Source organism: Vicia villosa, linkage group LG3 (assembly GCF_029867415.1).
Source record: "Vicia villosa cultivar HV-30 ecotype Madison, WI linkage group LG3, Vvil1.0, whole genome shotgun sequence".
In the NCBI taxonomy this organism is placed as follows: domain Eukaryota; kingdom Viridiplantae; phylum Streptophyta; class Magnoliopsida; order Fabales; family Fabaceae; genus Vicia; species Vicia villosa.
Window position 1 is genome coordinate 157,128,348 of NC_081182.1, and position 15,742 is coordinate 157,144,089.

The following is a 15,742-nucleotide window of genomic DNA, read 5'->3' on the forward strand; positions in this document are numbered from 1 at the left end:
ATTTTCCAAGTTAAAATCACTTTATTACTAAGACAAGTAATTTATTTCTTAAAAATAGGTTCACTACTTTAACGCAATGCGCACTGTTCATATGTGACAAATGAATGGGTAGACTTAAAGAGTAAACTCAGTTCTTAGTACGCAAAAGCGACAGGTTCCTATTAAATTGTTCCTTTCTATAAGTAGAAAATATTGCCCCGTAAGTAATTCTATCCATGTGTAACTGAAACGCTGTCATATATACGTGAATTACATTTGAACTTGTTGCTTTTATCTGCTATTTACTTTATTCCTTTATTTTCTTGCACTGCACTCATATCAAATATTCTCAACCGCCTTAGATAAGCACCTCAGCAATAGAGTTGATAGATTGACAATTGGTCTTTGTGGTTCGATAATCTTATATATTACTTCAATAGGCTGTGCACTTGCAGTTTTATTTTAGACTCTGTTTACAGACCCGTCATTTGTGGACAAAAGTGAAACCTACGTGGATGTGGCATGCCTCAAGTATTTCATCGACTTTGAGGCCATTCACGAGTAGAACTGGGGGACCGCATGCTTGGTATACCTGTACTCCAAGCTGAGCGAAATTTCTTGTTGGACCACAAAGCAAATGACAAGCTCATGCACCCTGCTTACGGTAATTTCCAAATCCCACTATTAAGTTAAAAACAACTTTTTTTCACACTTGTTACTATTTTTTTCTTATTCATTTTACGGGATGGATCCCTACCCACTATCACTGCATACAAGGGTTTGGGTATGATCCATCGTATATCGAGGATTACCCACGTGCTTGCTTGTATCTCCCACACATAAGGAATGATGTTGTGGTGTCGTTTTGTGCGTATATTGACCGGACTTAGCATGATGACGATGTCTGGATGTATGAGCGGTGCATGCGACACTTTGGGTATGTGCAGATCATTTAGAGGTCCCCCTTCTAGGCTGCTCTTGAGAGCATTGTCTGTAGAAAATTGGATAACATTTTGGCGGTTTTTTAGAGTCGTCTGGTATCGAAAGAGTATCGGAGTCAGGTAGCCACATTTGAGTGGTCTTATGTGGATGGTTACGTGACTTGGTTTGTCACACCCTAACATGACACTATACGCTCCTAGACGTCCGCCTAGACCTACTCATGAGGAGATCCTAGAGAATGAGCAGGCAAGGAATGACCATGCCATTGATGTGTTGCAGATCTTTCAAAACATTATGCGGATGACAGGAAAGGGCATTAAGTCTGGGCTATTTGAGAAAGGTGGTGATGAAGCGATTGACCTAGCACATTCCATTCTTACCGACGCATAGAATGTCTTGGGTTACCGTAGGCATACTCAGTAGATTATGCATTTGATTGCATTTTGTATATTTTTTTCATACTTTGAGAATAATTGTTGTACTATGATTGTCTTTCTGATCAATTAACGCATTACTCTGTTATATGATATTCGTGTTTATTAATCTTTGAAACAAATAATGACAATGTTAATCGAATTAAAATTACTTTGAGATGTATTTCCGAATTTACTCCATACATAATTTGCATATACAACTATGAACTCTTTTATTAAGAAATGTGGTGGCTATTTAATTTACTAAGGACGGAAGGTGACTTCGGAGATGTATTGGCGAATTAACCTTGGGTTTATTCGGAGATGCATCTTGGAATTAAATTTGGACAAAAAATAGTATTTGATTCATTTAGAAATGTATCTTCGAATAAACCCAAAAAAAAAAAAAATCGAGTTTTCATAGATGCAGCCCATTACATAAGGGTGTATTGAAAAATTCCCCAAAATTTTACAAAAAGATAAAAGTTTTCTTGAAATAAATGCCGCAGAAAATTCATGGTCAAACAATATATCAAAAGATGTTAGATTACATGAGCAACAACATTTTTCTTTTAAAGATATTAATTAATGTTACTACATTCTCATACTTCAAACTCAGAAATCGGACTGTAATACTATATCATAAAGATAAATTCCAAATAGATTCTTAATAAGCTCTTGATATTTTCTATAATAATAAATAACTTGGGAATACATTTACAATAGCAATTGGAACCGTTACAATTGGCGGCAGTCAGATCAATGGAAGGGGCGAAAGGAGTTGATAAATTCGTAAATTTTCAGGTTTCCAATTTGTCAATGATGGCCTCAGTATGTTCATGACTTTTGTTTTGGTCTTTGCCATATGCAGCAATTAACAAAGCCTCTGCCCTTCCTACAAGACAAATTTTAAAAAAAATCAGAGCACATAAATGTGTAGAAATTAACAGGAATCAATCAACACATTTAATATCTGTTCAACTAATATTCAGAAGTAGAGGGCTGATTTAGAAGATAAGCTACAAATACAACACATTGATGTCTGAAGCTTGGAGTGCTTCTCTCCGGCGAATCCCTCCACAAAATCTTGTCTGTGTTTGCTACCGCATGCACTCTCATGTGCTGCCATCCTCCCAGCGCGTGAAACCCGTGCACATTACCACCAGATCTTGTTTTTCTGCATTTTTCGGAGCTCGCCACCCTTTCCACCACCAGGCGCGCCCGTTTGCACATTTTTCACCTACCAACACTCATGTGTGATAACTCCTCCGACTTTAATTTTGTTATGTTTACAAAAATTCTGCTCATCAAATGTGTGATAATCTCCAGCACAATACCAAGCTTTCACCACTCAAGGATGTTTCAGAAAAGGCCAAAGAAGTCTACTCCAACAATGTCCACTGTGTTTATAGTGTCATTCTTAGTCTCAACTCTCTAAATCAGGAGAATATGGAAAGGCAGACTTATATCGGTAAGCTTGATCATTATATGGTTGATTTTCAATTCCTAATGCCTTTAACTAGTGACTTGATAGCCCATGGCGAACAACTCTGCAAGTTTTTCATGATAATGGCACTTGTCAGACTGCCACCACCAGAGCTTGATTTTGTGTGTAACTAGATCTTATTGGAATCCATTATTCCTGATTATGAGACAGTTAGTGAACAACAGCTGTGTCTTCACTCATAAAATGTTCAACATTCGCTTTTTCATCCGATAGAGAACTCTTACTCACACTTTATACTATCTCAAAATTGAGGTTGAGTCTAACTCAACCTTACAAAACGGGCTTGTAAGGTGTAAGTTATCTCTATTAATAAAATATATGTTCAGATCATATATTATTTGTTGTGGGACTCTTAGCAGTGAATAAGAGATACATGTTAGTTTCTATAATCTGACGTATCCTAATATTTTAAACAAATATATTTTCATGTTAAATCAAATTTATTTAATGAAATATCAAATAAGTTTTTAAATTTTAGAAAAAATTATTTATTTGATCAGCTTTTTTTTAATTTAACAATTATATAATAAAATCAATGTCTAGGAAGTCATTAATGATTAAGTATAGTAACTATAACAAGCGTTATTTCTTAAGCAAGTGGAGTATGGGTTATCCCAACATAAAATTTTGGATGAAGTGGGAATTTTCTTGTACCCATACTACAAGAGACTCTGATCAAGGGTAACATCATTGAAAATTACATGGCAGATTTTATAATGGACTAATTATAGGATTTGAGCAAGTTCCAAATATGCTTTGAAGATAGTTTATGATCATCAAGTGGCAGAGTAGTTGAATAATAGACTAAACAAAAGAAGTATGTACCGTGATCTTTTTTCCTGCTTAACAGGGAACTCAGTGATGGAAATAATGTGGATGCAAGTTTCCTGCTATCATCCTGCAGTATAATAAAAAATCAAAAACAGCTGTAGCTAACAAATGAAATGAGTATCCTTGGTGAACAAGGTCTATAGTGAAAAGAGAAATATCTAAATCAAAAATTCAATAGTATAAAATGAGTGTTTCCAAACAAGATTACATTTAAGGATTGTTTATATGTGTATTTTAAAGTTTCCACTTTCCTAGTAATCTGAATTTGAGAATCTTAAATTTTAATGTTTGGTATGAAGGTTGCAATAAAATATTATCAGGAAACTAGCATTACCAAGATATTTTGTAAATTATGTTTCTTAGTAAAAGAAAATTTTCACATGCCGCAAGATGGTTAGTTGGCAATCCAAGATTTCCATAACCAGATGTAAAAATCTTGTGCAAGAACACAGATTGATTGGGAACAGAGGGGGTGGCATTCTGGCATGCGTCACGGGGGAAAGACTTATTTTAGAATTAAAAAAAGATGAAAAACTTCCAAAAAAACACTGTTGTCTCATACCCCCAAAACTATTTTAGGGATTAGGCTTGCCAAATACAATTTATACATTTCGAGGAATTGTGATTCTCAAAAGACATGATTCCTGAGAATGAAAAAGATTTCACATGCATAGCATCCCCATAGAGATAAAGGATGGAAATAATTCTTTCATACTAAGCAAATATTTCTTGTATGTACAATTTTTAAAGTGTAGGTCACACCAGTATCTTTTATAAACAAAACAGCAACATGCTTGTCAAATCAGCAAATATGATGTTAATTCCTAAGTTTTTGTAAACAATATAAAAACATTGAAAGTGGAAGAAAAACTGCATGTGATAATTTGAAAACACCCACTCTAATCTGTAACGTCACGACCAAACCAACCTTTGCAGTCTTGCTTCCAGAGAGTTCAAACTTAGCTTTCCAAGTAAAAGATGGCACTGGAACAACAGTAAATCCTGCGGAAACTAAGATCCCAATCCACAGCCCGTACCCAAATCCTCCACTCCACCAGCCCTTGAATGCAAAAGATGGGGAAAATATTAGTTTGAGCTAAAATCACACATTGATACATATTTTTCTAATGTTAATAGGAGTAAATTAAAATATTATTTAAAAAAGAAACTGAAAATATAACGTAGCATACATGCATTGCTTTAAAGAAAAATCACATAACTTTGGATATTGAATGTTCCAGACAAAAATATGTTTAGACCCTCTAAACATGGCATGTTTTAATTTCAGTTGGTCTCTTAAAAAAAATTCTCCTTTTGATCCTTCGTTTTTTTCGGAGTCTGGACTGACTGCTAGCCCCTGCCATAGTTGCAATCTCTCAGATGATGATGTGGATAAGAAAAGGCCATACAATGATACAAGCACGGTCACAAGCTAAAAAAATCTGGGTGGCATGTCACCACCCCATCCCTTTCATCTTCTTCGCTTCCTTTCCCTAACCTAACACTCTTCCCCTCTCCTTCAATCCCCACCTCTCCCGTCAACACCAGCTAGTTTTCATCAAAAATACCATCACCATAACCATAACAACCACTTGACACTGCAAACTCATTACCTCCTTCAACCACTATTACCAACTAGTAGCGGGGAATCTCCAACAAGTAAAACCAACCATGGTGGTAAGAATCAATATCAGGGGCTCAAAGTCCAGACTAAGAAATTTAAAGAAGGTTTAAAAGGAGGGAAAATATACAGGAACTAAACTAAAAACTCTGTATATTTGAGGAATGAAAAACATATCTAGGTCAATTTTCATCTTTACCAATTTCCATCATATATAACACATAAATTTGATTAGCACCAATAATAGATGGCTTCAGAAATCACTTGATAAATATGTTATTTAGTAAAATGCCACTCAAGTAGTTTAAGAAGTGCGAGAATATTCATCTTAATCAGTATATAGTAGTACTGCCAGCCAACCCTTGACAACAAACTCTATTCTAGCTTTCCCAACAAGTCAGCCTTACACAACTCCCTAGTGTCCATGCTAAATGAAATAATCATGGTATATTTTAATTTGATCACAATGAATATTTTTTGAACAATTGAAGGTTTTTCATTGCCACTCAAGGAATATGTGTGAGTGAAGCTGAAAGGCAAAGCAATTTATACATGCAGATTCTTTAGGCAGAGTTTTCTTTCCAGCAGTGAGAAGTTGATACATACATAATCATGTAAATCATGTCACGGCCAGCTGACCGACTAATTAGTATTATTAAAATAGTAATGAGTTATTAATAAGCAGTGATAAATGAAGTATTTTAAAAAGTAATTTGAGTGAGAGCATACTAACCTGCTTCCCGTCTTTGGGGAAAGGGATTGACTGCTCTATATATGCAGTAGTTCCTAATCAAATCAAGAATCAGTTTGCAAATATCCAACCACAAACAGTATCAACCTTCAATAAATGAAAAGGCCAGAATGATTTAAAAAACATACACCAATACTCAATCCATTAACATTTTGCACAGAAACACAGGAATTAGATTATTAATGTAAATGGCACTATGAATCTAACTTTTAAAATGTAAATGATAAATATTAATCAAACACATACAACGAGACAAATCCATACAAGAAATCAAGTGAGTATGAATGTCTCACCTCTCAACATATTATAGTGACAGTATGAATATATATATATATATATATATATATATATATATATATATATATATATATATATATATATATATATATATATATATATATATATATATATATATATATATATATATATATATATATATATAATAATAATAGTCTGAGTTAGAAAGAAAACATAAAAGACTATAAGTAAAGTAAAGAAGAGTTTAGAATACCAGGTGGGGCATCAAAACTACGGACCAACTGAACAATAGAATTGGCATTTAAACGTCTTCGTGTTCTTTTACCAACAAGTAATTGCACATGAGGAGAATCAAATACCTGCATATGTTGAACTGGTATGCTCACATATTTTGTAAATAAAATTCTGAACAAAATCTAAGAAATGTGGTTAAGGCTAACTCATGTCTATAAACCGCCCTCTATATAATTATAAACATGCGCAATTGGGCCCGTGTATACATTTTTATCAAAACAATACCCTAAAGTTCAAAACCGCAGCCGTCTCAGAGTCTATCTCACTTGAAAAAGAAGTTTATTAGTGTGGTACCTGAGGCGAACAAACAGAATCGTGGATTTTCAACAACGCAACAGCGCCAGAAACATCTGGGTCGATTCCAAGGAACCATCTGGAGCTGTCAATTTTGTCTTCATTCAAAAGATGGGTATTTCCTGGAGTAGAGTAAGAGATTGAAGCCAGCCAATTCTCCTTGAGTTGATCATTGGAAGAAGCCACGGACCTACGCTTTCTGACAGGAACTATGATTTCAGGGTTCTTGAGATTCTGGGTATGCGAATGACAAGAGGCACACAAGGACCTGATATCAATAGTGGGTTTGAGTTTGGAACTAAATTTGTTCATCAAATGCAATTGGGTTTGATGAAATTCTGGCGTTAATTGCATTTTCAGGGATTCCATGGGTATTATTTTATTATATGCTGCTGAAAAAAAATAAATGAAGACGAGTGTTTAGAGAAAGATAAAGGAGGGAAGAAAATTGATGAAAACTAAAATCAAATTCAATTTATTTCGCCTCTTCAATCTTCGGGTTTCCTAATAGCTAAATTAAACATTTTTACTATATTTAAATTTAAAGTTTAATTGACATGCACATTATTTTAGAAAGTTTCTCAATTCATCTCATAGTTCTCTTACACACAAGACAATTTTCCATTTTTGTCCCTTGCTTCCGTAAATAGACATCCGGAAGCATCTCATTTTTTATAAAAATTTGATTTCTTATGTAGATGCATCTACGGAAACGTATAAAATACAAGAAAACAAAGTTAACTTCACTTTATTTTCATTTTAATAATACTTCTGTAGATGCATCTACGGAAGGTGGTGAAATTGAGTGTTCCGTAGGTGCATTTATGGAACAGTCTGTTTTTTTTTAATTCATGTCATTTTCATGATGAAACTCCATGTTTAAAGACATACATTTTTCATATTCGGTAATAAAATTTAAAGACAACAGTAGGTAGACCAATAAAAATAAAATATATAAATAATGTCGGTCAAAGTGTCGAGTACATCATCAAATACAAACAAAAATAAAATATAAATACATCATCAAATATAACTACTGAGTATGTCGGGCGTCCTCCTGCGTACCATCATGCGCATCCCCTCCGAATCCACTAAGGGATCTATTGGCTCTACCCCTAGCATCAAGTGTCCCACGGGTCTTGACACGATGTCGACGGTACAGAAATGCACTCTCTGCAATGGCTCTGATGCCCCTATCAGCTATCTGACGACACAGAGGAAGAAGATCCTCAGCGTGGTCCAACTGAGCCTGATGCGCACGGAGAATCTCCTCGTGGGATGGTCTAGGGGACCTCCCTCTGCAGCTGGAAGCATGTATGAATGTGAGACTCTATAGTACCATGTGATGTACCCCTCGGCACAGCTCCAGTCCTGCTCTACTAGCGTCGCCCGTGCCTCCTCAAGGACAGTCTACAAAGACCTCATCTAATTGCATGCGGGTCATGGCGATGGGAGCTGAAACATGAGGATCGCGAGGTATCGTCTGCTCATATCCAAACTAACGCATGACGCGCTCCGGAAGGTAGCGTACAACAATCGTCGAGCTGGCGGCCAACCATTCAGAATACAGACATATCTCGCCAAACGGAACCGCCACCGGTGCTCATCATAGTAGCAGTAATTGATGTCCTCAATGGCCATGCGGTCAAGAGAGCGCCTGTAGGGATCCGGCACCTGGTTCCCTCTAATGGGGTGAAAGCACTCGCACGTGGCATGACCCCTCTATCTCTCTCCAGCCAATAATGTCTGGGAAGTGCTGCAGTATCCAACCCTAGAAAAAAAACACGGTTATTTTCAACTACAATAAAAAACTATAAAAAAAAGTAGAAAAGTGTAAGATTATTACCAGCAAAAGAGTACAGCTGCCTGCAACTGTCCTTGCCTTCCACAGGCATTCCTCTCCAAGTCAATGATAATTGTAAGTCAGTACAGCCGCTCCCCAGTTGTACTCATGGATACGTGTTATATCTGATAAGTACGTCAGGTAGACGACGCCTGTGTATGTCAAGCTCGTGTCCACAAAGAGCTGAGTGCATATCAAATATAGGAAGTAGCATCTCAGCGCCCCCTCTCTGTGCATAGCCTGCTCCAACTCATCCCCCTCAGCCTGCAGTGTCGCACTAAGCTCCGCATCATACTGTCTCTGCATGAATCTAAACCTAATGTGGGCTCCTCGTGTCCTCTCCACCTCCTCAAGGGCGTCATCGGGATCAGCCCCCAGCTTAGCAATCAGTATCTCCTGAACTTCCGCCTTCGTCAGCCTACTGTGATAAATGAGGGTACCCTTGATAGGAAAATGAAATAGGCATGCCACATCATCTAGGGTGATGGTAATCTCACCGTGGGGTAGATCAAATGAGGATGTCTCATGATGCCATCTCTCCGCAAAGGCCGCAAGCATACCATTATGTATGGTATCGAAGCCGAGCATGCAGAGGTCCCTCATGCTTGAAGATGTCAGTACCTCCTGAAACCATGGCTCGTCAGGCTGTGCAAGATGATCGAAAAAATAGCAAGTGTACTATTTTTTGCCTCTGTAGTAATAATAGGGAAATTCCCCGAATGTCGGTCTCAAGGACTGCGTAGGAAATACAGATTCTTAAAGTATGATTCAATTGAACAAAAACTAATGTTTTGGTTTTGGTGGATTAAATCCTTGCAAAGAAAAAATAATTAGAAAATAGATTGATTTTTGTTATCAAATATATGAGATGCTAGGGTGAGTGGTTGATTTGGCTTGTAACACTCAGAATTAAGATCTCTTCAACAAGTTCATAACATTCAATTACCACATCCTTAGGGTGTTTCCTCCTAAGTCCTTAGTGAGAAAACCTTTGGTCTTCCAACCTAAATCCTAAGTCCTTAGGAACCTAAATTGAAACCAAACTTTTATATAATCAAGATTATGTGGTAATTATAGGGTATCTCTAGTCCTAGGTGATATCTACTATAATCAAACTATGCACAAATCCTAACAACTACAGTCCTGTATTGTTAGCCGTAGATTAATCCTTATTTGACCGATAAAGAAAATACTAAGAACATTGCATAATTTAACTGAAAATCGTAAACCAATGTATTGACGAAATCACAAATTCATCGTTATTACAAAACCAAATCAGGACCACCCTCTAGCATTGGGGGGTTTAGCCTCTCATAATATTCAAGAAAGACATAGTAAAGAATTTAGACATTACAAAGATAATTGGGAACTTTGATCTTCAATGGTGTCCACCGTTGAATCTCTCCGTCTCCGAAACCCTTGATGAAGCTATCTTCTCTCCTCTGTGGTTTTCTATCGTATGATGCAAAAGTCCCAAAATAATTCTCTCAAACTCAACTAAATAGTCTAGGTACAAATCTCAGCCAATTGGAATGTCTAAAGTGCCCTCAAGGTGGAGATTTAATGAAAAAGCCCTAAAATTGGAAGTTTTCACGCTCTCAGCAACACTGGTCGTTCTTGGAAGCACTGGCCGTGTTGCTCTTTTATTTTTTATTTTTGCTCCCAGCAGTCCTGACACGGGCCGTGCGTGGAAGCACGGGCGACCGTGCGTGGAAGCACGGGAGCCCGTGTTGTCCCCCTGGTTTTTGTATGGAGAGTGTCATTCCTCTGACACGGGCCGTGCTTGGAAGCACGGGCGACCGTGTTAGACCCCAGAACCTTGAATTTTCATCTTTCTCTTGCTTCTCCTTCCTTCATAGTTGCTTTGACACTTAAGATGACTTGTTCAAACCTGAAATTTGTACGCAACTAACCAAACGACATCAAAAGAATCTAAATAACTTAAATTAAAACATAATGCAAAGTAAACATAAAAACAATGAAACATGACATACTTAAACAAAAGCAATAAAACATTGATTAAAGTGTTACCGAATCGACAAATTTAGACCGAATACATGACAGAAATTAGGTAGAAATGGTGACCGATCACAAGATCTTTAATCTTTCGCCCATGGTTGTAGAACCTCTGGGGATCCCTACTCTAAAATTTTTAAAAACTTAAAACGGTTAGTAATAAGCAAGGTCAAAAATGACGCAAATAAAAAGTAATTAATAAATAAAATGTATCTCTCCATCCCATATACGTCTAGTTGCATGCTCGTCATACCCTGTCAAAAGGGATGCGCCTACAGGACCCCAGGGTACCAAATAGGCTTCGGCACTGGCTCATCCTCGTGGCCCTGCGTAGGTGGCACATCATATCCTGCATCAGGAGTAGAAGTAGTGCCACAACGACGTCATCATGGTGGTGTCATCTGTGAGGAACCCTAAGGATCGTCCCGAGGCCTCCGTGGTGCAATAGTAGAGGGGGAAGTAGATGGTGAAGGCCCGACTTGGACGGGTGAAGGAGTAGGCCCGGCCGAAGTGGGTGATGGAGAAGGTATGGTTGAGGCGGGTGTATCAGATGCCGTAGTTGAATCTGGTGGAACAGCTGCTCCATCAGGGACCTGAGATACTACACGCGACTGTTCTTGTCAGAAGGATGCGTGTTGTGCGGTCCTTCCATGAATGTCTCTATCCAGGGCGTGGGTCATGATGTCTATATTATGATACAAAAAAGCTCGATTTAGATACTGCATATTTATAAATAAACATCAAAATAAAAACAGAAAATTACTCTTTCGTAGATGCATCTATGGAAGTATGTTATTTACAAAACACTAGATTTTTCCGTAGATGCATCTACGGAAGTACCTTTGTTTCAAAAACATTGAGTGCTTCCGTAGATGCATCTATGGAATGCCCTAATGTTCATCTCTTACGTAGATGGATCTACGGAAGCAAGTAAAACTCAGAAACGCAACAATGGCGTCTGAGTCACTCCAGCCACTACAAAACCTATTTTTGGTGGCTTGATCATCCGTTTAAAACGTCAAACAAATCCTACATTGTCTCTAAACACTATTGATAAACCTATCAATTCATTTTTACTCCTAAATATCACATTCCAATTCAATTTCAAAACTACTCTAAATTAACTAAAAATTTAGAAAACTTACCGATTAAAGTTGATGTAGATGTTGCTAAACCTTGTTTGAAATTGATGTTGACAAGAGATTTGAAGTAGAACTTGAAAGAGATTTGAAGTTGAACTTGAAAGAGATTTGAAGGTGAGAGAGTATGAGGAGAGTTTGTGTTTGTGTTTGTGTTTTAGTTTGAAATGAAGAGAATGAGGGAGGGGAAAGGTCTGGCGCGAGCTATAACACCAAATCTTTTCGTAGATCCACATACAGAATACTTCTGTAGATGCATCTACGGAACAAAACAACGTTAAAACAAAAAAGGGTACTTCCGGAGATGCATCTACGAAAGCACGAGGGCAAAATAGAAAATTCGGTGGTGCGTAAAAGGGCCATGGGATTGAGAGAGAAATTATCTCATTTTAAACCGACTTTACTCTTAGTCCAATAATAAACATTTCATGTAAATAACTTTTTTTAAGGATAATATAAAATATTTATTGGATGACCCATGTTAAATGGTCAAGAAAGTGTTAAATTTATGTGTTTTGTTTAAATAGAGTGGGATGGTGAGATTTTTTTGTTTAAAGTGTGTCCGGCAAGACATCGCATCTTGTACCTACATACTCTTTAAGTGCAATAGGGAAGTCAGAACATTTGCAATCTCCTTTAAAAGGAAAATAAAGAGTCAAGTGACAAAATCTTTTTGTGTGTTGAGCTTTAACAATACTCAACGGATTATTAAAACGTTAAGCTTTAACAATACTTAACAAGTTTTAAAGGGATTCAAGCTTTAGCAATACAAAGAAAAGTTTGATTTAAGAGAGTGATGGTCGAGCTTTAACAATACAAAACCAGAGTTGATTTAAAAGAGGTTGAGCGTTAACAATACAAAACCATTTTTAAAACAAGGAAAAAGTGCTCAGCTTTAACAATACTAAGCACAAAGTAAAAGAGGAGGAAGAGAGAGAGTGAGTACCTTGACAATTTTAGTCAATACCATTCTCATTTCTTTAGATTTTTGGCATCAAGGAGAAATTAAACATCTAAAGCAAGCAATAAGCATCTCAAATGGTGTGTGAGACATGACATGTGTATCATGGGTACAAACAAGGGTGAGTTAAGATATCAATGTAAATAAACTCAAGTAAAAGTTTGATGAGTAAAAGGGATGACATACCTCGAGATCATTTCATGTATGTATGAATATGATGTGATGATGGATGAATGTCTCATGAATGTGGGGTTAGTTCAACAATGCATATATACAAAGATAATAACATAATCAAAGTATAAAGTACAAGGAGTAAATCAGTAACCAAAGTATAAAGTACAAGGAGTAAATCAGTAACCAAAGTATAAAGTACAAGGAGTAAATCAGTAACCAAAGTATAAAGTACAAGGAGTAAATCAACAAGTATATATACAAGTGGATAAACAAAGAGAGATCATGGAAATCAAGCTAATATTAACATTGTATTGCATTGAGATCAAAAGATCAAAGGATTTCTTATTAGGGTTTTGATTATGTACAATAGCCTAAATCTAATCATTTAAAAGTTTGAATAAACCCTAGGTGAATCAACTAAGGGATCATGCTTTTCTTTTTTAGATAGACTCATCTTAACCCTAATTGGTTCACATAAATACGTACAAGTCCTTTGATAGAAATTATTTTGAAAACATTTGATTTAAAAGCCTTGAATTAAATTTGATTTTGATATTAAAGGAGATTCCAACATTTAAACAATTTTTCCTTTCTTGAATTAAATTAAATAGACAATGAAATTATTTTGTTATTAGATTATGTTGCAATTAAACTTTGTTTGCAATTATACTTTGTAATTTTGTACTATTTTATTATGTGTGATACCTATGTTTAAAATTTATATTTAAATTATGAACTTGTGAATTTATTTATAATATGATATTTTCAAAAAATTTAAGTGCTAGTTATATTTTGTAGAGATTGAATCATCCGGTTCGACAAATTTTATATCAATATAATTTTGTTATAATGTCCGGTCTGTTCAACCGAGTTATCCGGTTTAATTCGGTTTAATCATGCAGTTCGACCAATGACCCAATGATTCAACCAATAATTAGTGACTCAGTACCCTTACAGGTTATATGTCAGGTCCGGATTTTAAATGACGGGTGAATCTGCTTCTTGTTGGTGTACAAGGTGATGAAAACAAGGAGGAATAAAAGAGAGAATGACGGATGCGATTAATGTGTAAGAAGAGGAATTACAATAAGGAAACCTACATTAGCCTATCTACTTAATATAAATCTAAGGTTGTCATGATGACAACCCTAGATAAAAACTCTTGCCTTTGCTTATGTGTCATCTTCACATAGTCTCATGCTTATGTGTCATCCTTACAAAATTTTACAAAATTATATCAATTAATAAAACTTTATTTCTAATTTAATACATGAAGAAAATAAATTATAAAAATATTAGATAAAAGAACTTTTATATATATATATATATATATATATATATATATATTATATATATTAGATTTATTAAATTAAAATTCTATTAATAATTATTAATTATAAAATTTATAAAAATATTTTAAATAAATAACTTAAAATAGAGAAAAAATAAAGGTACAATTTTAATATAGGCAAAATACAATTAATAAGTTAAAAAATTTAAATATTAAATTTAAAATAGTTCAGATAAATTTTTATGATTTTTTTGACTGATTATGATTATTAAATAATGCAAAATCCTCGATATATATATATATATATATATATATATATATATATATATATATATATATATATATATATATATATATATATATATATATATATATATAGGGGACGACTCAAGTGAGAACACTTGGTTATTATGAGAAATGAGAACAATGAATCACGACCATTAAATTTTGATTTTGTTGATTTTAATGGACTGGATTAGTTTCTCTTTCTATGATCCTTAGTATTTATTTTAAATCAACATAGAAAGAGAAACCAATTCAGTCCATTAAAATCAACAAAATCAAAATTTAATGGTCTTGATTTATTGTTCTCATTTCTCATAATAACCAAGTGTTCTCACTTGAGTCGTCCCCATATATATATATATATATATATATATATATATATATATATATATATATATATATATATATATATATATATATATATATATATATATATATATATATATATATATATATATAAATTCTATTTATATATACTATTTAGAAATGAATAGTAAAAATATTTTTCATTTTAAAGCATTTGAACTTAATAATTTAATAGGTGGCTTATCAAAAATTTAATTTGTAACGTTTTAAAATTCTTAGCTAGAAAAAAAGTATTCCTATAAAAAAAATTCTTATTTATATTTAGTAAGATACGAATTAAATTTAAATAATAAGTTAAAAATTTCTAATTTAAATAATAAACTTAATATAGTTCAAATAATTATATTTTTAAGATTTTTTAACTAATTATGATTATTAAATTATGCAAAATCCTCTCTCTCTCTCTCTCTCTCTCTCTATATATATATATATATATATATATATATATATATATATATATATATATATATATATATATATATATATATATATATATATAATATTTAGAAATGAATAGTTAAAATATTTTTTGATTTTAAAGCATTAGAACTTAATAATTTAATATGTGGCTTATCAAAATTTTAATTTGTAACGTTTTTAAATTATTAGGTTTTAAAAGTAACTTTATTTTGATTCTGTTATGAATAAATATTATTGTGGATGTCCATATGTATTCTAATCTTTCATCTTCATATTCCCTATTAAGTGGTATAGTAAGGTTATGATTTTTCACCTTCCTAATGTCCTATAAATAAGGTCCACTTTGCAATGTAAATG

At 34.3% G+C, this 15,742-nt stretch overlaps 1 protein-coding gene across 1 annotated transcript; it reads right to left on the reverse strand.

Annotated features, from left to right (window-relative positions):
• Positions 1-1,881: 1,881 nt before the first annotated feature.
• Positions 1,882-7,376, reverse strand: LOC131662535 (Holliday junction resolvase MOC1, chloroplastic). The gene is made up of 6 exons (XM_058932353.1): positions 6,891-7,376; positions 6,556-6,661; positions 6,027-6,079; positions 4,601-4,732; positions 3,667-3,739; positions 1,882-2,229 (listed from the first exon to the last, which is right to left on the reverse strand). Exons 1-6 carry the CDS (start codon positions 7,257-7,259, stop codon positions 2,135-2,137), a joined length of 828 nt encoding a protein of 275 aa, XP_058788336.1. The 5' UTR covers positions 7,260-7,376; the 3' UTR covers positions 1,882-2,134.
• Positions 7,377-15,742: the final 8,366 nt, after the last annotated feature.

Coding starts and splice junctions, on each gene's coding strand:
- LOC131662535 (XM_058932353.1), bottom strand. CDS start 7,259: ATGGAATCCCTGAAAATGCAATTAACGCCAGAATTTCATCAAACCCAA. Junction 6,080..6,555: donor TAGTTTTGATGCCCCACCTG/GTATTCTAAACT, acceptor TGATTTGATTAG/GAACTACTGCATATATAGAG. Junction 3,740..4,600: donor CTGGAAGCAAGACTGCAAAG/GTTGGTTTGGTC, acceptor ATTATACTGCAG/GATGATAGCAGGAAACTTGC.